This window comes from Camarhynchus parvulus, chromosome 5 (assembly GCF_901933205.1).
Source record: "Camarhynchus parvulus chromosome 5, STF_HiC, whole genome shotgun sequence".
Taxonomy (NCBI): Eukaryota; Metazoa; Chordata; class Aves; order Passeriformes; family Thraupidae; genus Camarhynchus; species Camarhynchus parvulus.
Genome location: NC_044575.1, coordinates 35,054,354 through 35,079,354, shown reverse-complemented (window position 1 = coordinate 35,079,354; position 25,001 = coordinate 35,054,354). Strand labels below are relative to the sequence as shown.

Sequence of the window (25,001 nt, the reverse complement as noted above, 5' to 3'; positions counted from 1 at the left end):
CACCTCCAGACTCCCAAGGCTGTTACTATGAACAGAGAATAAGCCTGTAAAGTTCACCTGAAAGAAGGATCGTGGCACAGAGGATGCTCAGTTTTGGCTTTAAATCTTCACTCCACACAGCTGTCCAATAAGGTTACGTTTAGGTGCTGAAATCCAGGACAGAGACAGAAAGTGAGCCCACAGGCCTTTCCTTACAGTCCTCTCATTCAACATCTTCAGCACTGCTTCATTCCACTTGGCAAACCTACTCCCACTGACTTACACCATCAATTTCCACTTATTCCACACCAAGCTCTAAACTTCAGCACTCCAAGATACAGCGCCTATTCTACTACGGCACTGCCAAAGAGTCTGAAGGTACCTCCAGGTGGGCAAAGTAATCCCTCAGTACCACTGAGAATGATAAGTGATGTATTCTCACCACTCCAAGTATGCAGCAACTCCAGGATAAGCTTTGGTTTAACTTTTCACTCCTGCAGGCAGGGCACCAGCCTCTTAGGCACAGCACAGCCACGCCCACATCCCTTTGCATCTAACCTAGATGCAGCTAGAAACAAAGAACAAACCCTCTTATTAGTGGAGAAGAACAGAGAAAGTAGAAGAGCAGCATTAGGCGTCTCCTATTTTTTAAAAAAAGTTTGCATAAATAATGGAAGTTTTACTTAGAAAAGAAAACAAGCAGTTGCTTCTCTTTCCTTTGCTCCTCTACCACCACTATTCCTGTTCAGCAAACACTTTGTTTAGGCACAAAGTTCTAAACTTTGTTCCAGAGAAACCTTATGCTACTTTGTTTTAAAACCCTGAGGGAAAAAATAAAAAATCTAACCCCAGCACAGCCATTTTGAGACATTATGAGCTCTCAGCCATTTCTTCCTGTCTGGTCAACAAACCCAGCAAAACAGTTGCATGTTTTGCATTTGTTTTATGCAAAGGAGAGCAGACACATGCATACCTGCGTAATATGTGTGAAAGATGAGACTACTGGAAGCAGAGCAAAGAAAACACTCTCCCAGCCTGTTCCCACAGCAGCAGTAACTGCACAGTCATAACCATGACAGCTGAGGAACCAGGCCAAGAAATGTTTGCTGTAAATACATTCTCACTCTGCTGTTAGGCTTTTTTTTTGCCTTTTTTTTAATCCTCAAAGACATTTAAAGTACATTTACTGCAAATGCTTCCAGTTCAGCAGTAAGATGTTGGCTACTGTGTTTGGGTTTTTATGGTTTTCTTAACACTTCTGTCTATGACTGTCAATTCCTTTCAGCAACTATAATCCTTTTTCATATCAGCTGCTAATGCAAGCCAATAAAGCAACAGGGAGTTGTATGGATCCTGCTTCATTAAAAAAAGAAAGGCAAGAGAACAGGTTCTGTAGCTTCAGCTGGAAACAAAAAGAATCAAGCCCATATTCGCTCAGTCACACCCACCCCAAAACACACAGGAACACACAAGTCAAAGGGTGACAACAGAAGTATTCTAACTGGGGGACAGAGGAGTGGAAAGAAAGGGCTTTCTGTCATCTCCCACATTTCTGGCTACAGTACATCTCTGCATCAACGTTCAGCTTCTGATCTCCAGAAGTACCATCATTTTCTTTAAGTATGTACATATTGATTGGGACTGGTTAAGGCAGTTCTGTCTGGACAGACAGGACCTTTCAAGGTGATTATTAACATATGAGCAAATTAGTGATGATTATACAAATTCCAGTAGGAAGCTTTTCTAAACATCAACATCACAGCTGAACCATGGCATAGAAATTAGTGTAGAGATTTCCATTTATTTAGGTCAGTTCAGAAGGAGAAGAAACTAGTTTATTTGTCCTTTAGTCTCAGGAAAATAAACATAACAAAAAATGAGTATAAGAATTTTTAAAACACTTTTTGTAAGGTATGAATGGGTCATCTTCTCTTGCCCTTGGAACAGTTTCCTTAATTTCAGTGATAAAACAAGAGAACGAAACTTGACCTTCCTTGATTTAAAGGAAGGCTTATTAAAGACATACGAAAAATCTCAGAAGCATTTGGAGTTATTGTTTACCATCTTTCAGCTGTAGATGCAGTCTTAGTGGCATATCCTAGTGCAGTTTTAGCACTGGCAGTTCAGTCACTATTTATTACTGAATGTTGTTCTTTTCAAAGTACCTCCAATAGCAAAGGACCTTTCTAAATAGAACAAATACATAATACCAATGATTTTGTTTAGGGATGAAATGTCCAGATCTCTTCATTCTCATACTCTAGATCACAAAAATAAAAATAGAAAAGTTTTCCAACTCCCTAAAGATGCAACTACTCCTATTGCTTTGATTAACTTTTTCCTTTTGCCAAAACTGTAAGGTAACAGACTTTAGCCTGATCTAACCATCTCCACGTCCACCTTAGGTTGAGGCATCTCAAAACAGAAGAACTAAAGACAATAAATATTTTTGTAATCGTGGAAAAGCTGGCAAATCTTCCACTGTAGTGACACTGTAAGTACTGTATTTTAGAATTATGCACTGCAAAGATGCAAAAAACTACAGTATTTGTTGTTCATAATATAAGCATATACATATAGCAGCTTTGTTTAGTTCTATGAAATGTAAACTGTAAATATCTGCTACAGACTATCTGCCTCAATTACTTGGAGATAAATTGGATAAACACATGAATATTGTGAAACACATGTCAGTTTTGAAATTAGCAAGTATCGTAAGATGGATGGATATTTGCCAAAGCACAAAACATAGAAAGAGGAATACTGTATTGATCTGCACTAAGCATATACATTTCTGCTACGTATCTTCTGTTGATACACAAACAAATATGCATAGACTCTTACATTTGTACTAGAACATGAAAAGACTACAAAAGTTTGCAAAACAAAGAGCTATTTATGCTTCTTACCCCTTTTGCTAAAATTTCCCATTGCACCATCTCACTCTTTTCCTGTCTTGAAAATTTAGTACCATAATACAAGTTAAATGCCTTCAATGCTCATCTCTTGATAGAGTTCCCTTCCTAAACCACAAAGTGTTAAAAATAAAATCCACACAAAAAAAATCATCCGGCTTCACAGCAGTGCTCCTTCTTCATTTGCTCTTTACATTCACAATAAGAATAATTTTCAGCATTGATTCACTATTACTATTCTAGGCATCCTTTCAATTCGCTGAAAATACAGCTACAAAAAAATCAGAGCCATAAAATTGTTATTGTCTTCCTCCTGACCCAATATGTACCATTCTAATTCCCATTTCATTACTCCCTCCCATCCACCAATACTGTCTCACTAATTTTGTACTGATAAGACAGTTTTTGCCCACACTATAATAATTTCATCTCTGACATTTACCATGTAAGTGATGAAACACAGCAAAAGGGGTATTTTCTGCCGATTTGTTTAAGAAACGTATCTAAAGGATGACAAGGTCTTGCTACCCTAAAAATCCAAATCTGCACCTATTATCTTAAGATACTGCCAAAGAGTGTGGAGATAAATCCAGGAGGGGAAAATAATCCCTCAAATAGTACCACTGGGAATGACAAGTGAAGTATTCCCACCACCCCAGGTATGCAATAGCTCCAGGCCAGGCTTTGGTTTAAATTTCCATTCCTGCAGGCAGGGCACCAACCACTGAGGCACTCCAATATTCAGTGCAGCAATACCAACATCCCTTTTTGCATCTAACCTATAGCAGCTAGAAAAAATAGTAGATCCCTTTGTCAGTGAAAGAAAAAAAAATTAAGAGTGGTATTAGGTTTCTCCTGTAGTCCATATTTTGAAACTTTCCATATAAATAAATACCACCAGTATTCCTCTTTAGAAAACACTTAAAAACATGGCAGCCTTCACTTCATGTCTCCAGGGTCCACTCCTGTGCTCATTCCTGCTTGCCTTTCATCTAAAAAAATCTGAGATAAAAGATTTATTCTACTTGCTTTTTTAAGATGACTTTTGCTACCATCTTTGAATTTTTCTTTGTCAAATTGGAATTTAAATTACTCAGGGCTGACACTGATGGCAAGATTCAACAAAGAAAGAAACAAAATCAATGTATGGTTTTCCAGGCACTATAGAGAATAGCCAGATCTCTTAGTCTGAGTTTCATACAGGCCTGCGTACTAGACAGGACACTACTAAAGCTAATGAAAAAAAATTCAGCAGTCTTCAGCAAAACTTCTTTATGACATCCCTACTCAATTCTTAGTGCCTGAGAGCACATCATTGCATGCTTCAAACCTCTCCTAGATCAAGGTACTTCTATAAAAACAAGAGGTATGATAGGAAAACAAAATATGTATTCCTTCTATTTTTTTCATAGTTCATAGTAAGGCTCATTCAAGAAATAAGACCTATTTGAGTTTGACCTTTCTGTCCCCACCTCAGCACCTCAACAGTCTAAAGAGACAAATGCTACTGAGGAAAGGATGGTCTCAGTTATTATGTTGAAACATGCTCATTTGACTGCAACACTTAATGGTATGACTCCCTCACTGAGTGATTAAGGCAGTTCTATCAGAGAGACACCTACATTCAGTTCAGGTTTTGACTGACTGCTCTAACCAATGATTTCTGTGATAGGCAGAACCATTTTCATCTCTCTGAGCTTTAATGGAGTTACAGACCGACAGTCAAATAGGCACTGGAATGCCTATTTTAGAACTAATCCCAGAATCACAGAACAACTTAGGTTTGAAAGACCTCAGGGACCACTGTCTGCACAAAGCAGAAACAACTTAGAGCAGGTTACTCAGATTCTTGCCCAGCTGAGTTCTTAATATCTCTCAAAAGAGAGCTTTGAGATCTCTCCTGGCAACCTGTTCTGACAAGCAATTGCTTCAACTGTAAAAAACCAAACCACCAACACCCCCGCACATTTCTTACTATATATTGCAACATACAGTCATTACATCTTGTGCTATTAATGTGCATGTCCACAAAAAATTTACTTTCATCTTCTATGTATCCACTAGGTAGTTCAAGACAGCAGTTCATATCTCCCTTGAACTGTCTCAAAACAAAATAAACCCAGTTCCTCAGTGTCTCTTTGCACATTACATGCTCCACGCCCCAGTATCACCTTGATGGCTGGAGAATACACAGGCAAGGTAGCATGTACAATCAAACGCTAAGCAATTGCATATGTATCTGCAAAACAGATTTATGTCCTGAAGAACACCAGTTATGGTGAATGCCAGTGATACATTTACACTGACCTCAGGCATTCTTAACAGATATATGTCATTCATATGAACAGACAGTGAGAACCAGGAACACAAAATGTACTGTGCTCAAAAGAGAAAAGGTCTTATAAATTTATTGTACAAATATAACAAAGTATCAAAGAAAAATGTTTATATTTATTTGGAAGTTGTAAATACTAGTCTTTGTATGTCTCTGCATCTCTCACAAAAAATGATAACTCACCACAGTGCTGAACAGTGCATAAACACAGAACAAAATTTCCGTGGTCCCAAAAACATAAGGCAAAAGACAATACATGGTCACAAACAGAAGCCAAAGGACAACTCCTAGGAAACCATACTAACCAATCAGACAGATGGCTCAGCATGTAGCACTTAACTACTTCAGTGACTATGCTCTCGTTGTTTACTGCTTTGAATCAAATCCACATTGCTCCTCCTAATGCAGAAAGCTTTCCCCTAGTTTTTCCATTGTTCTGTTTATAAGAAATGCATTTATATACACAGACACAAGGCAGTGCAAAGCTGAAAATTTACAGGCTGAAGAATTTCTGAGCAATAAGACAAGAGTGTTATGCACACACATGCCAAACAAGACTGGACTGATGTCTACAGACACCATATACAGAACATTCTGCTGCCTAGAACGTGCACAGTAAAACAGCCAATGGCAGTTTGGTAGCTATTTTACCAGGTATAAATACATTTGCTCTCAATACCTTACCTGTTTTTGTCTTCTCAAGTGCAGCATTAACATATAGCTAAATAAATGACACCTAAAGAAATTCTGGCCCCAGTCTGTACCTGCAACCTCTCCAATGTAAATGGTGCAAAGGATACCAGTAACTACATGCACACTTCTCAGCTAGTAGCAACTGCATGTAAGAATTTACTAAGTAAAGCCACTCAAACAAAAACAGTATTGAGTATCTATAATCTCCTCTATAGAGATGAGTCACTTCAGACTGATCAGAAAACCAAAACAATATAGCCTCCATAGTATATGCTTTCCAAAAATTAAATACTACTTTTATTTCCAAGTTACCTTAATCCCAAATCTTTAAACATGAATTTTTACTGTCCTATTCATACAATACTTGCTTTTATGGCAGCTTTCTCATATGGGCTCTTGAAATAAGCCAGACTTCACAACCCATAGTCTGCTCAACATTTTAAAGACTATTTGCCCATTTGTCTGTATCTTCCCTATTCCCTACAATATGTGTGCAAGTTCTGGCTGAAGTAGAGTTAATTTTCTTCACAGTGACAACATTATATACTCTGCAACTACCTATGTATGATAGCTGAGCATCAGAGAATTATGCTACAAAAAAGGTCCAAGTACATATACATACCTTCACACACTCCACTATATAATAATTGCTACCATCACTATCTCTGGCAGGTGCTGGCTTTGAAAGAAAGAAGCACACACAGTCCTCACTGCTACCCAAATTTTCAAAATTATGTACAGCTTAAATAATCACAAACTGATTTCAATTTGTTTTAAGTGTAAGGCTGAATCTTTAGTCTACAATCCTATTAAGTCCTGGGTTAGCTAATAGAATAACATTGATCCTTCTTTTGGTTAATTTATGGTTTTCAACATGAATTTACAAGGGATAAAGCTTGTCCAAGCATCAAAGTGCAAGGCTCCACCTCCTTTTGCTGATAATGGCTCTTCATTGGAAGTTTTATTTAATTTGCTTTCTGCTAACTTCCCTGTATTCTTCCTTTCTAATTATATCCATCCTAGTGAAACTTGGTTTTATTTTAATTTTCTTTCAACACCTACCTTGACTAAAACAGAACCTGAAGTGGTGCTAAAATAAGCAGGAAGAAAGAGTTTGAGGAATTACAATTTGATGACAATAAGAGCATTTTAGGGACTCATTAGAATTAAGCCATTGCAGGAAAAATTTCATCTTTCTGGGAACATGGCTTCATCCTTATCAAATACATCAAAGGAACCTTTAGGATTCACAAATACTTAGCAGCACTGAGGCTCTGCTTTATAGCCATAATATACCAATGATGCCAAAAAATATTCTGGATACTCTTGAAAACTATGATAAGGAAGAAATACAAGAGTCCTGCCTCTTAAGATCTGACTAGCCTGCAAAAACATAGGTTAAAATGTCATGTCAGAGTAAGAAATCCTATTAAGGGTGTTCATCAACCTGAGATCCATGCCTTGAAAACAGAGCACACTTCTAGGCTAGTTTCAAGGGCACTGTTTACACAAAAGAAAATTGCTGGTATCTATAATCCATGTTATGTAGGCAACGCTTGCTTCCAGTAGTGATATAACTTTATCTACCTTTATCTACTGATAGGACAAAGATACAAGGAGAATATTACATAATAAAATGTGCACTTGCATTTTATCTGTAGTCCCATTTTTATTTGATTTTTTTAAAAAGAGAAGCAGACTTGTGTGCAGAATATTGATTTTTTTTTCCTTCTCTGCTGATAGTTCAAGTAGGTAACACACATAGAATAAGATAGTGAATCCAAGATCAGAGAAAACAGCACTTGCTATCTTTTAATATTAAAAGCTTTACTGATTACTCCCTAAACAGGAAACTCCTTCCATTCGTATTGCTTCTATGACTATAGCAATAAATTGGCAGTCAGCACAGTGACTTCTCCTTTCGCAGAGCCTTTGGCAGAATAATTGCCATAACACATTCCAAGACATACAGCAGGTTTGTATCTGCACGTTTCTAATTGCTTCTTTGCCATCAACTGTTAAGATGCCCTAAGACAGAAAAGCAGAATGAAACTTTGCTAGAAACACTAGAGGACTTGCCATACGGAGTGTACAGGATAGTGGTAACGGTATTTGAAATCCCTGCTGAAAAAGCAATTCAAATCAGAGAGCAAGTTCTGCTTGCCTTGTCTTTGTTTTAAATAATCTTTTTATTTCTAAGGTTCTTAGCTACCTACTTGATACTTATTTCAACAGCTTTTCAGACACATTACTGTTCGAGTGCAGGCTTTAGGCAACTCTCAAAAATATCATATCTTTACTGTGCTTAGCCTAAAGGTTAATCATAAGTCAGTCCCACAGCAAGACAATTAGTTTTGAGGTAGGTTGTTTAATATGAACCAAATACCATCACACTGAGTCAAGATACACAGAGTAAAGGAACAAAGTAAATGGGACCAGAAAAAGAGTAGGCAGCCTCTCAAGTGAAGTGAAAACCTCAGAGAAAAAGCCCAGTGCCATGGTAGGCACTGGAGAGCTATGAAAGCTTCCTTACCTGGACTGTAATTACATCTTCAGAGAAAAGAGAGATCTTTTAAAACTTGAACTAAAAAAAAATACGCTCTTCTATCTCACCTACAGGCAAGCAAGATTCAAAAGAAGTGTTAACAGAGGTGAAAGACTTTTTACATTAAGATGAAGATAATTGTGACAGAGAAATAAGAGTCAAAACTCAGATAAGTGATAGACCATCCTGAAGTGTAAATAGACCTAGAGTATATCTTATGTTAACAAAGAAGTCACTTCTCAGCCACAACAAAATTTTGGGCAATTTCAAGACATATAAACTAGAGACATATTAACTAGAGACATATTTAACAGAAAGTTATGCATATGTTTGTAAAGATCAAATGTTCCATTACTGTTTGCAATTCACTTTCACTACTCATGAAATATAATTTCCTTCTGCATTTCTTCTTGTTCTTTCAATAGCTTAAGCTCATCTCTTTCCTATTGACCAATTATTCTGTTATAAAATCAATATGCTCTATATTTTCATTTATATATTAATTTGATACACATACATCAATATATAGGTAATGTAAGTAATGTAACATCCTAAACTGTTTAGTTTGTTTGGTATTATAAGGCACATTTCCTCCAAATTCTGCTAAAGGAGAATAATATGTGTTGCAGAAAACCACTTTGCGCATGAGATACGCATTACCACAGAAACACCAAGCACTCACCACTCACCACTTCACTACTATTGCCTGCTATCTACCAGTCTGGCACTATTCAATAAACCTGTATTACAAAGAGGGAGATCACATGCAGTAAGTACATACAAAAAGCATTATGTATATATTTAACAAATATATTTAACGAAGTAAGGATTCCAGAATTTTTTTTAACTTCCAAGTGTAAGACAAGCATTGAAACACTCATAACAGGCACTCATATTTATGAGTTAACAAGTCCCCATTACAGAATTTGGAAACTAAGCAATTTGAATGCTTTACTGCAGTATCAGAAGCATGATAAACTCTGGAAAACTGATTTGTTCATATGGAAAAAAAGAAAACGCATCTAAAATTATTCAGAGTGAATGCACGGTCTTGATGCTATCAAACAATTAGAAAACCTCTCCATCATCTAACAGTAAACACAAATATGAAATACCACCAGTGGTTTTAGGGAAGAGGTCTGGGAACATCTATGTTTTCTATCAGGCTGAATTAACTATTTTAAGAACTTTGTATTTTAGCAGGTTGTCTGAATGCACAGGAACTTTGTACACTTACATTATACTACAAATCTAGATTAGGGAGCTAATTTAAATGGTTTCTGTGCAGCTAATGAGATAAGCTATTTCTTAAGAATATAGTTTTAGAAAGTTAAATACCAGCAGAAGTATTTTATTCTTGGAAGCAACTTTATCCTGTTAAACAGGAGGTAATAGCTAAGACCAACCAGAACAGATAAAGAGAAAACAAAAATTTTTGAAGATCACAATCAACAGATCACAAAACTATTTCTAATCTAAAATAGAACAATAGTATTTTTAAAAGGATCATCACACGCTGCAGTTCTCTCTTGTTTAGGTGTCCAAAGTTATTAAACTAATGGTCCTGCAGTTAACCATTCTTGAGAATGGCTGGTTACTGCAGAAGGGAGATTACAGTTTTTACAAGCAAAATAGCACATTTCAGTCTGGAATATGCATTCTTTTCCTTTCTGGCCATCAGACAGACCTGCTCATTTTCCCTGCGATCTGTGAGCTTCTCTTCAAAGGAAGAGATGCAAACTTTTCCAGCTCAGATTTAAGACTAACCTGGTAATCATGCAGAAGCAAAATGCATGCGGGCAGGAGAAATTTAGCCATAAAGCCTTCCTCCTTCACAGCTTAGGTTTCACTGCCAGGAAAATCAGTGATGCCCTGAGCATTAATGGACTTGTCTCATTCCCACAGCATGGTTGGCCAGCATGTAACTGCACTGGTTGCTAGGGAGCAGCGAGCTCATTACACAGCATCACCAGCACCCTGCACAAGGATGCTGGCACACGCTCCCCAGCTGGGACACTACGGACTGAGGAACAGCACTGCAGTGCCTGCCAGCCTCCACTCTCCCAGGGCAGAACATGCCAATACAGCAGGTGCTAACTTCAGTTCTACCTTTAAGGTTTTACATTCTTGTTTCCTGAGCCAGCCAGCGCAACACAACACACAGAGTGGTCAGAATGGTCTCCAAAGCTATTGGCATGGATACCCCTTACTTTTAAAGGTCAATTCTAGACAAAGATGTTCTTCCTGAAGTTTTGGCAGACATATGGTTTCTGTCACCAGAGCAGTAAGTGCCGCTATTCTAAAATCCATGCTAAAGGAGAATTTAGTAAAAATCATAAAAGGCTGAAAAAATTATTCTTTTCAGTCGTTAAAGAAGCACAGTATTTGGAAGCGTTTAAATAAGATAAACACAAACCTTGTGATCTCCAGGCTGTACACAGTAGATTCCTAGAATGGACATCGCCTGTGAACAATGTGGGTCACTTCAAAGTCTAAACATGCAACCCTAATGCATTTTTTCACCTATTTGTCTCATTAGCATTTCACAGATCTCTTCAAAATAAAAGAAAAAAAATCTGCCACAGAATAAAGAAGTCATCCCACTTCTACATGCCAGAAGATTTATTAACTAACAATCTATCTGCATTACACAGAGATTGTAGCTAATGATTTTCCTGTACCTGTCACTTCAAATGCCATCCAAGAATTCTTAGTGCTGGTGAATTAACAAGCACATAAGGGAATACAGCTGTAGATATGCATAGATATCTATACATTCAAATCCTTAGGCAACTTCAAAATGCCTTTTTTTAACAACTGCATAAAGAAACATAAAAAGGAATGAGATGGAAGGCAAACTGGGGTAATTTACTCATCAAAGGCACAGAACAACAGCTCTGTTTGAGGGGGATAGGTGAACACAGAAGTATCAACTTTCCCCCCTACCTGAATTTAAGAAGACCAAGACACAAAAATGCTCACTAACAACATATAAAATAATGTCATGAACACTCATGTATCAGTAAAATGCATTTCAAAATAAGTGATTACTTTGAAGCAGTAATACATAACTAAGCCTTACCTGTCTCAACAATTTTTCAACAGCTGACATTACCATGAGCCCTCTCCACACAACTGGGGCAGTCTCTTCTATCAAGAAACCCATAGACATGCTGAAACAACAAACCAGAAACTTGAGCTTTACAGCACAATACCAAGTACATCTGAAAAGAAGCTTGATTTAAATAAAAACATATGCTCACCATGCGATTCCATAGTTCTTAAGGGGCCTCATTAGATTTTCTAAAACAAAAGCAAACAAGGGGGTTTTTTTTGGAGGGGAGATGGTTTTAGGGTATTTTGGATTTTTTTAAAGAAATAAGCTTACACTTTTTTTTATCTTCTAAGAGCAATTTTCCCTCTCTATTTAAATAGTTATTTCCCCCCCCATCCCTTCATTAAACGTATGGACTTATCTATTCTGCCCAAGAATCTGACTCCACTTTTTGTTAGGTTGTTACATTTTACTAATACCATTCATCTTTTGCCAGAATAACAATGTATTTGCCCATAAAATAATGTCACTTTGTGCTGCCAAAATCAATCTATTTTTATGAAATCTCTGTGCTGGAAGGCATAGATTCCCTATCAGGAATCACTAAAAGCTGAGTCATTTATATTGGAACAAAACCAAAGTCATACAACATGGTGAGATTTTAATTCTTATTTTTTAAATCTATCCTATTCACTAATCTCATGAATCAGAAGAGCATTCCCACTAACATACCAGAGATTTGGGGAATTTGTCTCCTTCTGTTAAATCTGCTACAGAAACCCCAGAGTAGAGAAACCAAATAAAACCATCCCTAAACTATACATTCCCAACAGCTCCAGGTAATTAGTCCCAGATTTCTTCAGGCTGATAGAAATCTGCAGGACTTCTAAAGTTTCTGTAGGAACAAAAGATTCTTATTTGAATGTTGCAGATGTATTGTCCTTGTCATACATCTTATTCCTATGCCTCCAGTGTCAAGAACAAAAAGCAGGGAGGGAATATTGTAATTGTTCTACTGGCAAAGGGGCGTGCAAGCAGAAAGCAAACAAAACAATTAAAAAGAAGACATTCAAAACAAAATCTCACAAAAGCCGAAACTCTTCCTTGTGGTTTCTACCATCTAAATCCACACCTTATCTCAAAATGGCACACACACTCACAAAAGAGAACAAATGGCATTTTATTTGGTCTAGCTGATATCTTGGAAGAGCATGCACAGGCAGGGACTAGCAGAAAATAGGAAGAATACTTTAAACAACAGAAAATATACTATAATGCAGATTTTGACAGAAATCCTTGATGCACCCAAAGTAAAATACATAAAGAGAGTAAAACAAAAACAACATGAGTAAAATAAAAACAATGCGAGTAAAATAAAAACAGTACATTCAAAGCTGAACTCCAAATTCAGACAAAATAACAACCAAGAGCATACAAATTCAACAGCTAAACTCTACAGATGAAAGCTTTCAAGCAATCAAGTAAGTGAGCATTCAAGCCATGTAATTTTGTAGAAATATGGTGGAGAATAAATTGGATGTTTTGGTTTACAAATCAAAAAGAACAAAACAGGAAGATAAACAAATCACTTGTATGACTATTGCATTCAGGAATGAGTTGGGAGCTATTGCTGAAAAAGAGATTGGCTTGGACTGATACACTGCACTAGTGCATACAGCTCTTCTTGACTTATGCAGCTCTTCAGTGTTGACTCAGGACTTACTTTGGCGACACTATACTGTCTAACCACATTTCTAGCAACCACAGTCTTATTTCACCCCCTGCAGTAAGACAGTTTAGTTATGAAGAGAGTTATAACATTGGAACATCAGCCTAGAGCCACATCTAGGCACTGTTTTGGTGGCTTGGTAAACAGGATATACACCCCCACAAGTTAAAATAGAAGTATTAAAAGTATCGAGAGAAATTACTACACATTTACCTAAGAGAGTGGTTAAAAAAAGAAGTAGTAGGAAAAATGTACTTGCAACAGCGTATGCCACTGCAGACTCAAGGTTTCCTTCATTTCTTAACACGAAATAGGGACAATTTTAAGACAAAACAAAACAAAAGGGGAGGCCAAGCTTTGACTGCCAATTATGAGGCTCAGGAACTGGAGAGTAAGATGAACGGAAAAGATGCATTATTCTGGGAAGTTCACCAAAATACTAAGCCACTTCTCAGTTCAGTCCAGCTGCTCTATGCTATGTGAGTCAAACATACAGAGACATCTCAACATCCACTACCTGCATGGACAATTTCTTCCGCACAGAGATCAGGTGCACAGGCTGAGCTCACACACCTTCCAACATCTCTCTCTCTACTTCACAAAACAGGAGAGTGGCTGTGAGTAGATAAACATTGACCTACAGAGCAGCAAAAGGGGCTTTTGCTTTTAAAAATATATGCATGGTTTATTTCTCAATAGCAGAGTTTCCTTTTATTAAAACTGCATCTTATTTTCTTTGGTTAACAACAAGGATTATAAAATGCTCTGAGCAGCAAGATTTAATCAAATTTATACAATGCAGAGGAACAATTCACAACTTGCTGTATATTCTGGCTATAATGTTCTGCATATTTTCAAAGGAATACAAAATACTGCAGAGCTCCCCACTGTTTGCCTACTGCTAAAAATCATTCTTAAGACTAATCTCAAATCTGAAGTGCTTCAGTGGGCATTGGTAATCACCCTTGTCTCATCAGAAGCAACAGGCCTTCCTCCTTTTTCACTGCAGGTCTCATAAAGATTTCCTAAAACATAACATGTAAAGAAGATTTAGCTTAATGAGATCTCAGTAACATCTCTAATTCCCATTGCTTTTAGAGTATACTTTTCTGTTATCAGAAGCCTACCATATAGCTCCAAAAATTTAACACAAAACAAAACAGATCTCCTAAACTCACAACACACAGCAATACCATACCACCTATGCCAAGGATAAATAAAATTGCCTAGTTTGCAATTTTCCAGTAGGCTTGATGGCCCTAAGTAAAAGAGACTGCTGTGTTTTCTCTGAACATACAAAATCAGATCAGTAAGATCAACATAGCACCAATGACATTTCAGTAAATGCCTTTTCTGATAGAATACAAGTAGGGCACTAGAAAAGGCAGATGTGCAAATTCATGAAAGCATTATAGCAGATTGCTGATTAAAATAGTTCTGGGACTGGTCTGAAGATTGAATTGTTACTCACATGGGGAAGAGCAGCATTGATGTAATGAAGATGGATGTTCATTACATCAATGAAGATTCATTTTGTAATTATTTTTTACTAAGCTTTTTTTCCCCAAACAAATCCAGCCTTGAAAACAGATTATCCTAACAAGATAACTGAGTTACTCCACGTTTTCTGTAAGAAGACTGACATAGCTGTTCAACAATGGCCCAGGTCACAGGGTCAGTAGAGCACAGAAGGTGTGTACAGAACTACATTATATATATCTATATATCTGTATGTATGTGTTTTTGGCTGGAGTACAGTGACATTTCTTCACAGTAGCTTGCATGGTGATATGTTTTGGATTTGTAATGAAAACAGTGTCAAAAACTGTTCTGCTTCTCATGCCACCCCACCAGCAAGCAGGCTGGGAGTACACAAGAAACTGGGAGGGGACACAGCCTGAACATATGACCACAACTGACCAAAGGGATATCCCACACCATATGGCCTCATGCTCAGCATATAAGCTGGGGAGACAAAAAAGAAATGGGAGTACATTCAACATTATGGTGTCTGTCTCCCCAAATAACAGTCACATGTGATGGAGCCCAGGGCTAAGCCACAAGGAGCCATTCCAACTCTTGGCTTAGTTTTTGGAAGTGGTCTGTTGAGCAATAGCACAAGCAGAAGCTTACATTCATTCCCACCCCATCAGGTAAGTAAAGAGTGTTATTCCACAAGATTGTGATGTCGGGCTACCCCTCCTTAGAAGGCATAATACTGCTTACAAAAAGCAAGGCAGCTTATTAAATATCAATGTAGTGGATCATGCAATACCCTAGCAAATGTATTTTAAGCTCACTGGCTCAGCAACCACAAATGCCGAAAAGCTGCTCTGAGTTTTCAAGAATGTAACTGAACTAAGGAGAAAATTGGGGTTTTGGGAGACAGACAGACAGACGGAAGGAAGACATTGGACAGGAAGAGTAAAAAAATGATTGGGCTTTACTTGCGTCTCCTGCCACTCTGGATGCCTTGGCGAGCGGGGATTTGTACATGGCTAGCAGATTTGACAGAGGGCATAGGGAGAGACATTTTCTGAAGGGACAGCCAGAAGCCTGACACCACACTCCAGGCATCTTTAAAGTAGCAGTGGTTTCCTAAGCAAAGGCAAGTGAATTCCACCCACAGAATGGTAAAGAGGAAAGAAATGCCACAGAGGGGAGAGGAATGAATAGCAACAGGGCCCCAAGGTACCTTGAAACAAAACAGTGACACCAATCTATGAAAGAGGGCAAAGGATGCTGTCACCAAAAGGTTAGACAAAGTCATAAATTCTAAATCCTTGCTTTAACTATAATCATTGTTTTAACTGCTTATGCCACAAGCCTAGAATATTCTATGGCAAGTGACAGACTAATTGAGACTTCAGGCTTGATTTCACACTGTGTTGTAAGTTTATTTGCAGGATTGCCCCAGAAATACAACAATTTGTATTTTAAGCTTGAAAAGCTCCACACAAGGAAAGCTGTGATTGCCCATTACACCCTGCACTAATAGTGTTATCTAACTACAGAGACATCCCAAATACTTAACCAAAGCAAAAACTAGTAATGAGACTTAAAAAGCATAATTCCATGCTCACCGTTCAATTTCTTGAAATATGTGCATAATGAAATGCAACTTTTCCCAGGAGATTTGATTCTCATATTTAGAGGGTCTACCAGTCCCATTACCTGAGAAGGCATTACAGTTTTTTTCCTCCCAACAGACTGCAGAGGAAACAAGGCTCTGTAAAAGCTTTTTCATTAACAGAACAGTTTTGCAGATATGACTTCAGCAGTCCTACCTAAAAGCAAAAGAACTAATTGCTTGCTGGAAGACTGTACTTCAAAAGCAAATCTGGCACAAGTAAAGAGCACAGTGATTTAGAAACATCTTTGTTACATTTTAAGGCAGCACTGACTTGTTAGGTTTAAAACACAGGGTTAGTTTTAAGCATCATGCCATTACTTTCCATCACAAATGTCTTCCTTACAATTGCTAAAACAACCCACATTTTGAAATGCCCTCAGATCCCCAAGGAGACAAAAATTCTATTTATAGTGGATCAAAAGACTTATTAGACTAATTTAGGCGGTTCCCTTTAGTTCATTACATCCTCAAGGAATGAAATAGACTAACCCAATGTTCAGTTTAACAGGACAGACATGTGTCCTGACACACAAAAACCTCTGGGAAAGCTCATGTCATTTGAAGCAATGACTTGCTGTTGTGACAGGGGGACTTGCCCTGGTCAGTCACGTAACAGGGTGCCAGACAGCAGAGCAGAACAGGGAGCAACAGGAACCCCAGGGGCAGAGATGCATCAGCTTTAATTTAAGACCCAACTTCAAAAAAAAACATTCCAGTTAACTAGGGATTTCATTGCTTTCAAAGCAAAACTAGAGAACTCAATGCAATTGTGTCAATTCAGCCTTTTTAGGTTCAATACTGTAAAATACTATAATCAACATCCCTGCCCCACCCCCCCCCAAAAAAGGAAATTTAGGTGAAAAAACATGGGAGGAAAAAAAAACTGTTCGAAGGATTATGTGTAATTGTGCTTTCGGCTAAGATAGAGTTATTCTTTTTCTTAGTAGCTGGTATGGTTCTGTGTTTTGGATTTCTGATAGAAACAGTGTTAACAGAGGGATGTTTTTGTACTGCTAAGCAGTGCTTACACACTCCATGTCTTTGCTGCTTGTCACCCCACCCACCACCAAAGCAGAATGGGGGTGCACAAGGAACTAGGAGGGGACACAACCAGAACAGCTGATCTCAAGTTACAAAAGGGATATCCCACACCATATGGCATCACACTCAATATATAAATGATTATGACCATCAGCTAAAGCAAATGGAAAGAGATGCTAGCTTTTCAACTCTTATTGTCACTTTTGGCCTCTGGGCTCTACAGGGAAAGGATTAAACCACATTTTTTCCTGTTTTTGATCTATTCTGCTTCATTTCTCTATTACGAAAAGCCACTATATTGTACTGCAGAGAAGGAGACTACAGCAAGAAGACCACGGAGGGAGAAAAAGCACAGAAGTGAAATTGCAAGTTAAAAATATTGAGAAAATTCAGAATTAGTTGCATTCCTTCAATTTTTCTTCTAGCAGAGAAATGGAAATTTATTCCTCTGAAACAAGCAAAAAGGTAAATATGTTCAGTCTACAAAACAATGATTTATTTCTTTTGTTTATGCATGTATAATGAAGAGTACCTATCATGTTCCTATAACAAAGCCATTTTGCAATTTAATTCCAGTTTTTATACCAGTTGAACCAAAAAAACGTTTGTATCTCTAAGAGTATAATATAGTAAGTATCTGCTAGCCACACTTCAAATAATTTGGAATTACTGCACCACAGGATTAACAACATAAAGAGTAATACAAATCTGCCTTCAAGTACTTCAAATGTATTATTTCAGGTTATAGTGTTTCAGTAATTTATACTGGAATGGCATTTGGTAAAATTTCATTTGGCCTTCATCCAAAAAGACTGGTCTCAGTAAGAAGCTTTAATTACTACACTGCATTTCTCATCTTACACTTTTTTTAATTGTATGAATTTATTTATAATGAATAATAAAATTTTATTAAATTAATTCCCTAGAGGTTTTTTCCTTTTAAACAGCAGCTAACAGCTGTATGCCTATAAATAATTACTCACAGAATTGTGTATCTGCCATCTCCTTTCCCTTCCAAGGTCTTTGATTTTCTCCACAAGTGAACTCAACAATAGCTGGACTAATCCACCTTGAGGTTTATTGTTACAGGTTTGAGGGCAATAGTCAAGGTCCAGAATAGAATATTAAACATTCAAGTAGTATTCTCATTTTCAACTACTTGATCACATTTGAAAAAGCCTCAAAAATACAAACCACAATTAATTACAACACTCTCATTAATTATTTTGTCACATGTAAGACATGTGGGACTATTGTACTTCCACCATCCAGACAAACTGGGGTAAGACATCATCAAAAGTAAAACAAAGGGTTTCAGTTCAGGCTCCTTTCAAAACAGAATCAATAAAACATATCATTAGACTATAGAAAATCTAAAAATCACTTGCTTACCAATCAAGAGCTGGTATCAGTCACAAATACTTTTTTTTTAAAGAATCAAATGTAGGGTTTTTTTAAAAATTTATCATGATGCCATTCCACGGATAAAGCATGACAAATACAACTTCAAGATTTGCTTGTAAAGTTAAATCCTTAGCAAACATCAAGAAATTTCTTCAAAATCATTATGCTATGCAATATTTTGTCTATTTCACTAGTCCACTCCCAATTTTCTATTTCTGACTTTCAAATGAATGCACCACAATCCCTTAATACTATTCCAGAAGACATCTTTAAACAGTCAAAACTATTTTAAATTTTCTCATTCTGTTATTAGAGTCTGCTATCATAGTCTTAAGATATGCAAATATACCCCAGTGAAAAAATTTAGGTGCCCATTTCTATAGTTCCTGCAATTTTATTCAATTCAATGGGGCAGCCACAAACACTGGTAGCTTTCTCTAAGAAATTACTTTTTTTCTAAATTGTGAGAACAGATGTCTACTACTGATCTTTTGAATATACTATTTTATTAAGAAATGAAAGCTATCATAAAATGGCAATAAAGTTTTGAAATACTAAGAGTAGTCACCTGTAAAAGATTTACGCACCAAAACCTTCGTAATCAAACTAAATAAAGAAACTTTATCTATCTGGCAAAATGGCAAATGTTTTTAGCAATATAATAGTTTTTACTCTCTGATATCTAGTTTAAATGGCAGATTTAAAAGGAAAAAAATGAAATCATGCGATTCACTAAGCCAGAAAACTGCTTTTAACTAAACTACTTAGGGAAAGAATAAAAGTAATACTTTTGGAACTTATACTATTAGCATTGCCCTGCATATATGTTGTAGCTGATGGTAATATTAATTCCATAGTTAGATAATCCTCCATTAGCTAATTAAATTCAATGGTGAACTTATTAACCAACATTTCCCTGACCATTTAAAGTATTTTGAATGACAGCCTATTAAATGTTAGCAGACTTTTCAATGTACTACAGTTTGCAAAATTAAATTAATGTAGTATCTTCCATTTATACAGACTCCTCACTAAGAACTCTCAATTCATTTTGAATGCTTAAATTATAGCATGACCATAATAACTTCTATTCAGAAGTAATAACTCCTGCATGGATTTATTTTGTATGGTACTGGGTATCCTTAATCCATTTTCATGTGAGAGAAAACAGAAATCAAAGATTGCAGAAGTGCTCAGAACCTCCCAGGATTACTCTACAGATTCATTTTCAAATCCATGCCTCACACTGAAGAAAGCATTAAGACTTCAAACTTTTCTTTTGACTACTATGTTATGAAAAATGTCTTTAACTGACTTATTGTTATGTAGACATAGTTTATGCATTTCTGCAACACAGAACTGCCTGGGCTCTCTCAGCTGGTGTGCAGTATTTCTTCAGAGTTTGTTTTACCCTTGAAAATATAGTAACAAACCAGATGATAACACTAAACCTCATTATAGCAAAATACAAGAGTCATACATGTTTTTATATCAATATATTTATATACGCCTATATACATACCATATATATATACACACACACCTATGATTGATCACTTCTTTGCAAGCTTATCCCATCTGTCACTCATTAAAGGAATCCTTGATTAAACTTTAATTAAAGTTTCCTATGTCATTCCTACTTTGCAATTAAACCATCTTTGACAGTACTTCTCTTGCTGCTACTCGTCAGTTTCATCCACTCAACAGTTAAAAATACACAGAGTAGTGAACAGAATCCCTGAAATACAAATTCCATCTTGTTATTCATACCAAATTACTGTCTTTCTCAGCAGACTTGTGTCATCTGTCAAGCTTTTGAAATATACAAATTCATTTTTCTGTCTGTTAAAAAAGGGTATGTTCTTTAAATCCTGATATTTACTTATGCATTCCACACAGAAGTAGAAAGAATATATTTCAGTGATCAAAATGTTAGTGTTTACAAGACAACAGCAGAAGTTTCGGTTCAGGGAAATCTTCCGATTTTTTTCTATTACATTCAGTTCTGCACTTCTAACAATGCCTGAAGCATGTTAAGACAAAGCTTACAGTGAATTCTATTCAGCTGTTTACCAGAAATATCCAGTCACTGAAACAAAACTGAGCTGCTCAATATCTGAGTGAACACAGTCTTAAGTTCTAGCATTCCTAGCAAGTTGATTTGTACAACCATAAGAAACAGACTGGGCAATTTGGGGCTCAAGAGATGGACTTAAATTAGGTATGGACTGATAAAATACATAGCAAAATGACCAAGGAATTCTAAATTATCTAATCCATTTTTCAGACAGTACGGAAAAATTGGGGAGACAAAAGTCAACGTCACATAACGAAAAGAAAGATTTGAACACCACAACATAGTCCCTTTTGTGTTCATATTGCATAACGCACTTCAAATACAAAATTCATAGCAAAAAAGTCTGTTACGGGAAAACACAGCCTGTATGACATTCATCCTCAATGGAGTTCAAAGTACCAGTGAATGCAAGAATACTTCCATTTGTATCAGGAATTCAAATCCTACTGATGATACATGAAAAGGCTCAGTTATTTGTTTATTTATCACTCAGCAGCCTTTTGACTTCCAAAGATGTAACAAAAATCCAATAAATAAAACTAAGTACTCGCCTCCTCTCTTAGGAATTTATCTAAATAAAACCTGCATTTGTAAGCTCGGTTCTTAAATATAGGAAGTACTCAATTTGATGGCTGTCTGTATAAGCACATGCAGTGCATCAGTACATGGAAATACATTACTTTTTCTTTATCCAGTGTACATGGCAAAATCATAAGGAGATAGAATTTTAATTATATAAGAAATCCTCAGTTTGTCACATTGAGTCTTCAGAGGCTGATACTGCAAGCTTAATAACAAACCTTTAAAGATACTGGCACTTTCATTCTGCATGCTTTATGCCATGTGAGAACATATAGATCAACAACTGTAATACCCATATACACACACAAATTAAGATGAGTTACAAATGAACATTCTACAACAACACTAGAGTAGATATAGAGGGATGGAACACATCTCCTGTGATGAAACACTAAAAGCACCACAGCTGTTCAGCCTAGACAAAGGAAGACTCCAGGGAGACCTCACTGAAGCCTTTCAGTACTTAGAGGGGACTTGTAAGAAAGATGGAGACAAGTATTTTAGCAGGGCCTGTTGCAGTAGGACAAGAAGTAGTAGTTTTAAATTAGAAGAGGGTAGGTTCAGACTAGATATAAGGAAGAAATTTTTTACAATGAAGATAGTGAAATGCTGAAACAGGTCGCCAAGAGTGGTAGTAGACATGAAACAATCAAGATCAGGATGTCTGAGAATGATCTAGTTGAAGATGTCCCTGCTCATTGCAGGAGGGTTGGACTAGACGACCTTCAAAGGCTCCTTTCAACCCAAACCTTTCTATGATAAAAAAAGAGAGATCATGGCATGAAAAGAAGCAAAAGGAATATTTAACTTTCCTTTTACCTAGCAATTGCTGCCCACAAACATTGCAGTTGATGACTTCACTGAAGCCCTTCTATGTCCTGTTTGAACTGGTAGATGTCCTTGATCCCTCCCTGACAACACATATGGCCAGTCTGCACTTTCTTCAGAACGACCTAAGTATCTTTTAATGCATCAACCAGCTGCTACAGTGTGTGATTAGTTTTGTATGTGGTTACATGTTTTTATTATTTTACCTACATGCCCTCTGTCACAGGATAATCAAAACAAGGTACATATCACCCTAGTGTCCTTACCACCCTAAAAAACCACACTGCCTTACACTCAAACATCATACAAACAGGGTATCAAGATAAAGCCATTCTTCACTTTCATCCTTGGTTGGCCTGGGTGAAAGTTAAACTTCTGAAAGGTAAAGAGACTTGATAGGATCTTTCTACTTTGGGTCATCTTATTTCTCTGAAGACTGCTCTACCTGAATTTATGTTTCCCCAGAATTCTTCCAAGCAGAAGGAAAATTAGGAGTTTTATCTACTGTCTTCACCTTCTGGTAGGGAAGTGACCACCACTGCATTCCTAAATGCACAACTTCAAATACAAATTAGTGAAGTGGCATGGCACATTGGCTTAAGAGAAACCAAACAATCATTTTAATGACATTTCAAACAAGCTACTGTAATGATCCTTCTCCTATCGGTTTTTTTTAGTGTCTCTTTCCCTAGATTAGTGGGTTTTGTTCTTTAACTGAAAGTTATCTGTTGTAGGATACTACATAACAATTTTAGAACTACTGATAAATAACCTTCCCTTCCCTAGAGTCTCTAGTAAAAATCCATGAGACTGCATGGACCAAGATTAACAAAAAATAGGACTCTGAATATCCTCCTAGTTGTACATAGCAGCTTTGAAAGTAGCCTCAATAAGAGAAACAAAAATAAATACATACATACACTCAGTCTTCACCTTCTGTTTGCATCCTTTCTGTGCCACACCAAGGAGGCACCCATGAGCGGACCATGCTCCTCCCTGTACAGAAAAGACAGCAAGAAAAATCCCTTCCACTTACTTGGTGTTAACTCTGGGTTTCCTTTTAAGTTCATCATCTTCGGAATTGAAGGTCCATATATGTCTGCATCAAGCAAACCAACTTCCTTCGCCTGTGAAAGTGAAAAAGAAAAGAAGTGAAAAGAAGTAATTGTCAAAATGTCCTCCTTTCTGTATTATTAGCTTGATTTGAGATATCAGTTATCAGTTTCCTTTCTCTCTAAATAGTAATTGAAGAATGAAATATAACGATGTCTACAAGTTGGGTCAGTTGCCTTGACAAGAGCTAGACTCTCCACACAGACAATCCTTACTTGTACAGTTTCTTACTTAAATTGCAGACCACAGACTTTATATTAATAAGCATTATAACCAACATTCTCTCTATTCCATGTACTTTTATACAAAACTAACACCTTAACATTTTAAACAAGATATCAAATTTTATTGTTAAAAAAACCCAAAAAAAAACAAAAAACCCACACACAAATAAAAAAAAGCAAAAAAGAAGAGGTTTGTAAGTATATGCAAATGAATGCAATTTAAATCATATTAGTGATTAGAAAGAATGTGAAAAACATAAAAAACATATTTTTATCTTCCATTTAAGTGGCCAGAGTACACTTTTGCAGACATCTTGAAGTTACTGAAATGCAAGTCTCTGAAGCTAGTTAAGCACGCATAACATTTTTATCAAATACATTTACACAAAAGTATGCTAAAAATGGCCTTATTCAACTACATATGGTACATTAGGCAATAAACTTTAAATAAAAATTATTTCAGCTATGTAGTCTAGACTTACAAAACTCCTTTCTATATTTTTTAAAATAGATACACATACATATTTTGTGGAAAATAAACTATTTTTCTACAGATGGCAAGACATAGTACCAATTACTAAGTTCTGCAAATTAAGTAGTAAAGAGCACGCCCTTTAAAGTGCTGAATGTCAAGTTTCTCTAATATAGAAAGCTAACTGTATTCAACATTCTGCAAAACTGCAAACAAGTATGTTTAAGAGCTTGTTTGAAAGGTTAAAGCAGCAAGAGGAGCTTTTCCAACAAAGCCAAATCAGACTTCCACTGTCAGTGGAAGTCTGTCTGAAGTTTCAAAGTGTGTACTTCATTTTTTGGGTGATGCTTTCCTAATTTGGTATCTTATATTAAGTCATTTTGCTATCACAATTTTGATGGGAAAGACAGAAAGATAAGTTTAAAAAAGCATTATCATATTTGACCTACTATGTACTTTAAAAAATAAGATTTTACTGCAAAAATCAACCAAATTTGGATTCAGTTATTCGATGTACTTTTTATTAACAAAACAGAGCAAAGCATATATAATTATACGGATTATTTAATGTAGATTTTTTTTAACACTTTTTCTTTATGATGTCTTGTGAAAACTATCAGACAAAAGTCCAGGAGTTACTGTAACAAATTCTTCTTGCCTTGCTGAAAGCTGCAATTTCAAAACCATTTAAAAGACCCATATTTAAGCTAGGCTCTAAAGACACAGAAAACAAACTATTCAAGCTTCTCTGTTCTTGTACAAAATGAAGATTTTAAAAGATTAGAAAGATTCATGACTCAGTCCCTTTATCTGTGTCGGCAGCTAATCAAACCCATCAAAACATCATCTACAGGCTGTTCCACCTAATTCCTTCCC

The 25,001-nt window shown here is 36.5% G+C and overlaps 1 protein-coding gene across 8 annotated transcripts in view; it reads right to left on the bottom strand.

The window, feature by feature from the left end:
* NUBPL (nucleotide binding protein like) overlaps positions 1-25,001 on the bottom strand; it is a 76,732-nt gene that overhangs the window by 39,145 nt on the left and 12,586 nt on the right. For 4 of the 8 annotated variants that reach the window (XM_030948669.1, XM_030948670.1, XM_030948677.1 and 1 more), the window contains 3 exons: positions 23,353-23,443; positions 11,731-11,770; positions 11,550-11,640 (listed from right to left, as the gene is read on the bottom strand). In XM_030948669.1, the coding sequence (XP_030804529.1) occupies positions 11,550-11,640; positions 11,731-11,770; positions 23,353-23,443 (222 nt within the window). The remainder of the gene's footprint in view (positions 1-11,549; positions 11,641-11,730; positions 11,771-23,352; positions 23,444-25,001) is intronic. The other 4 variants (XM_030948672.1, XM_030948673.1, XM_030948676.1 and 1 more) reach the window with 2 other exon arrangements.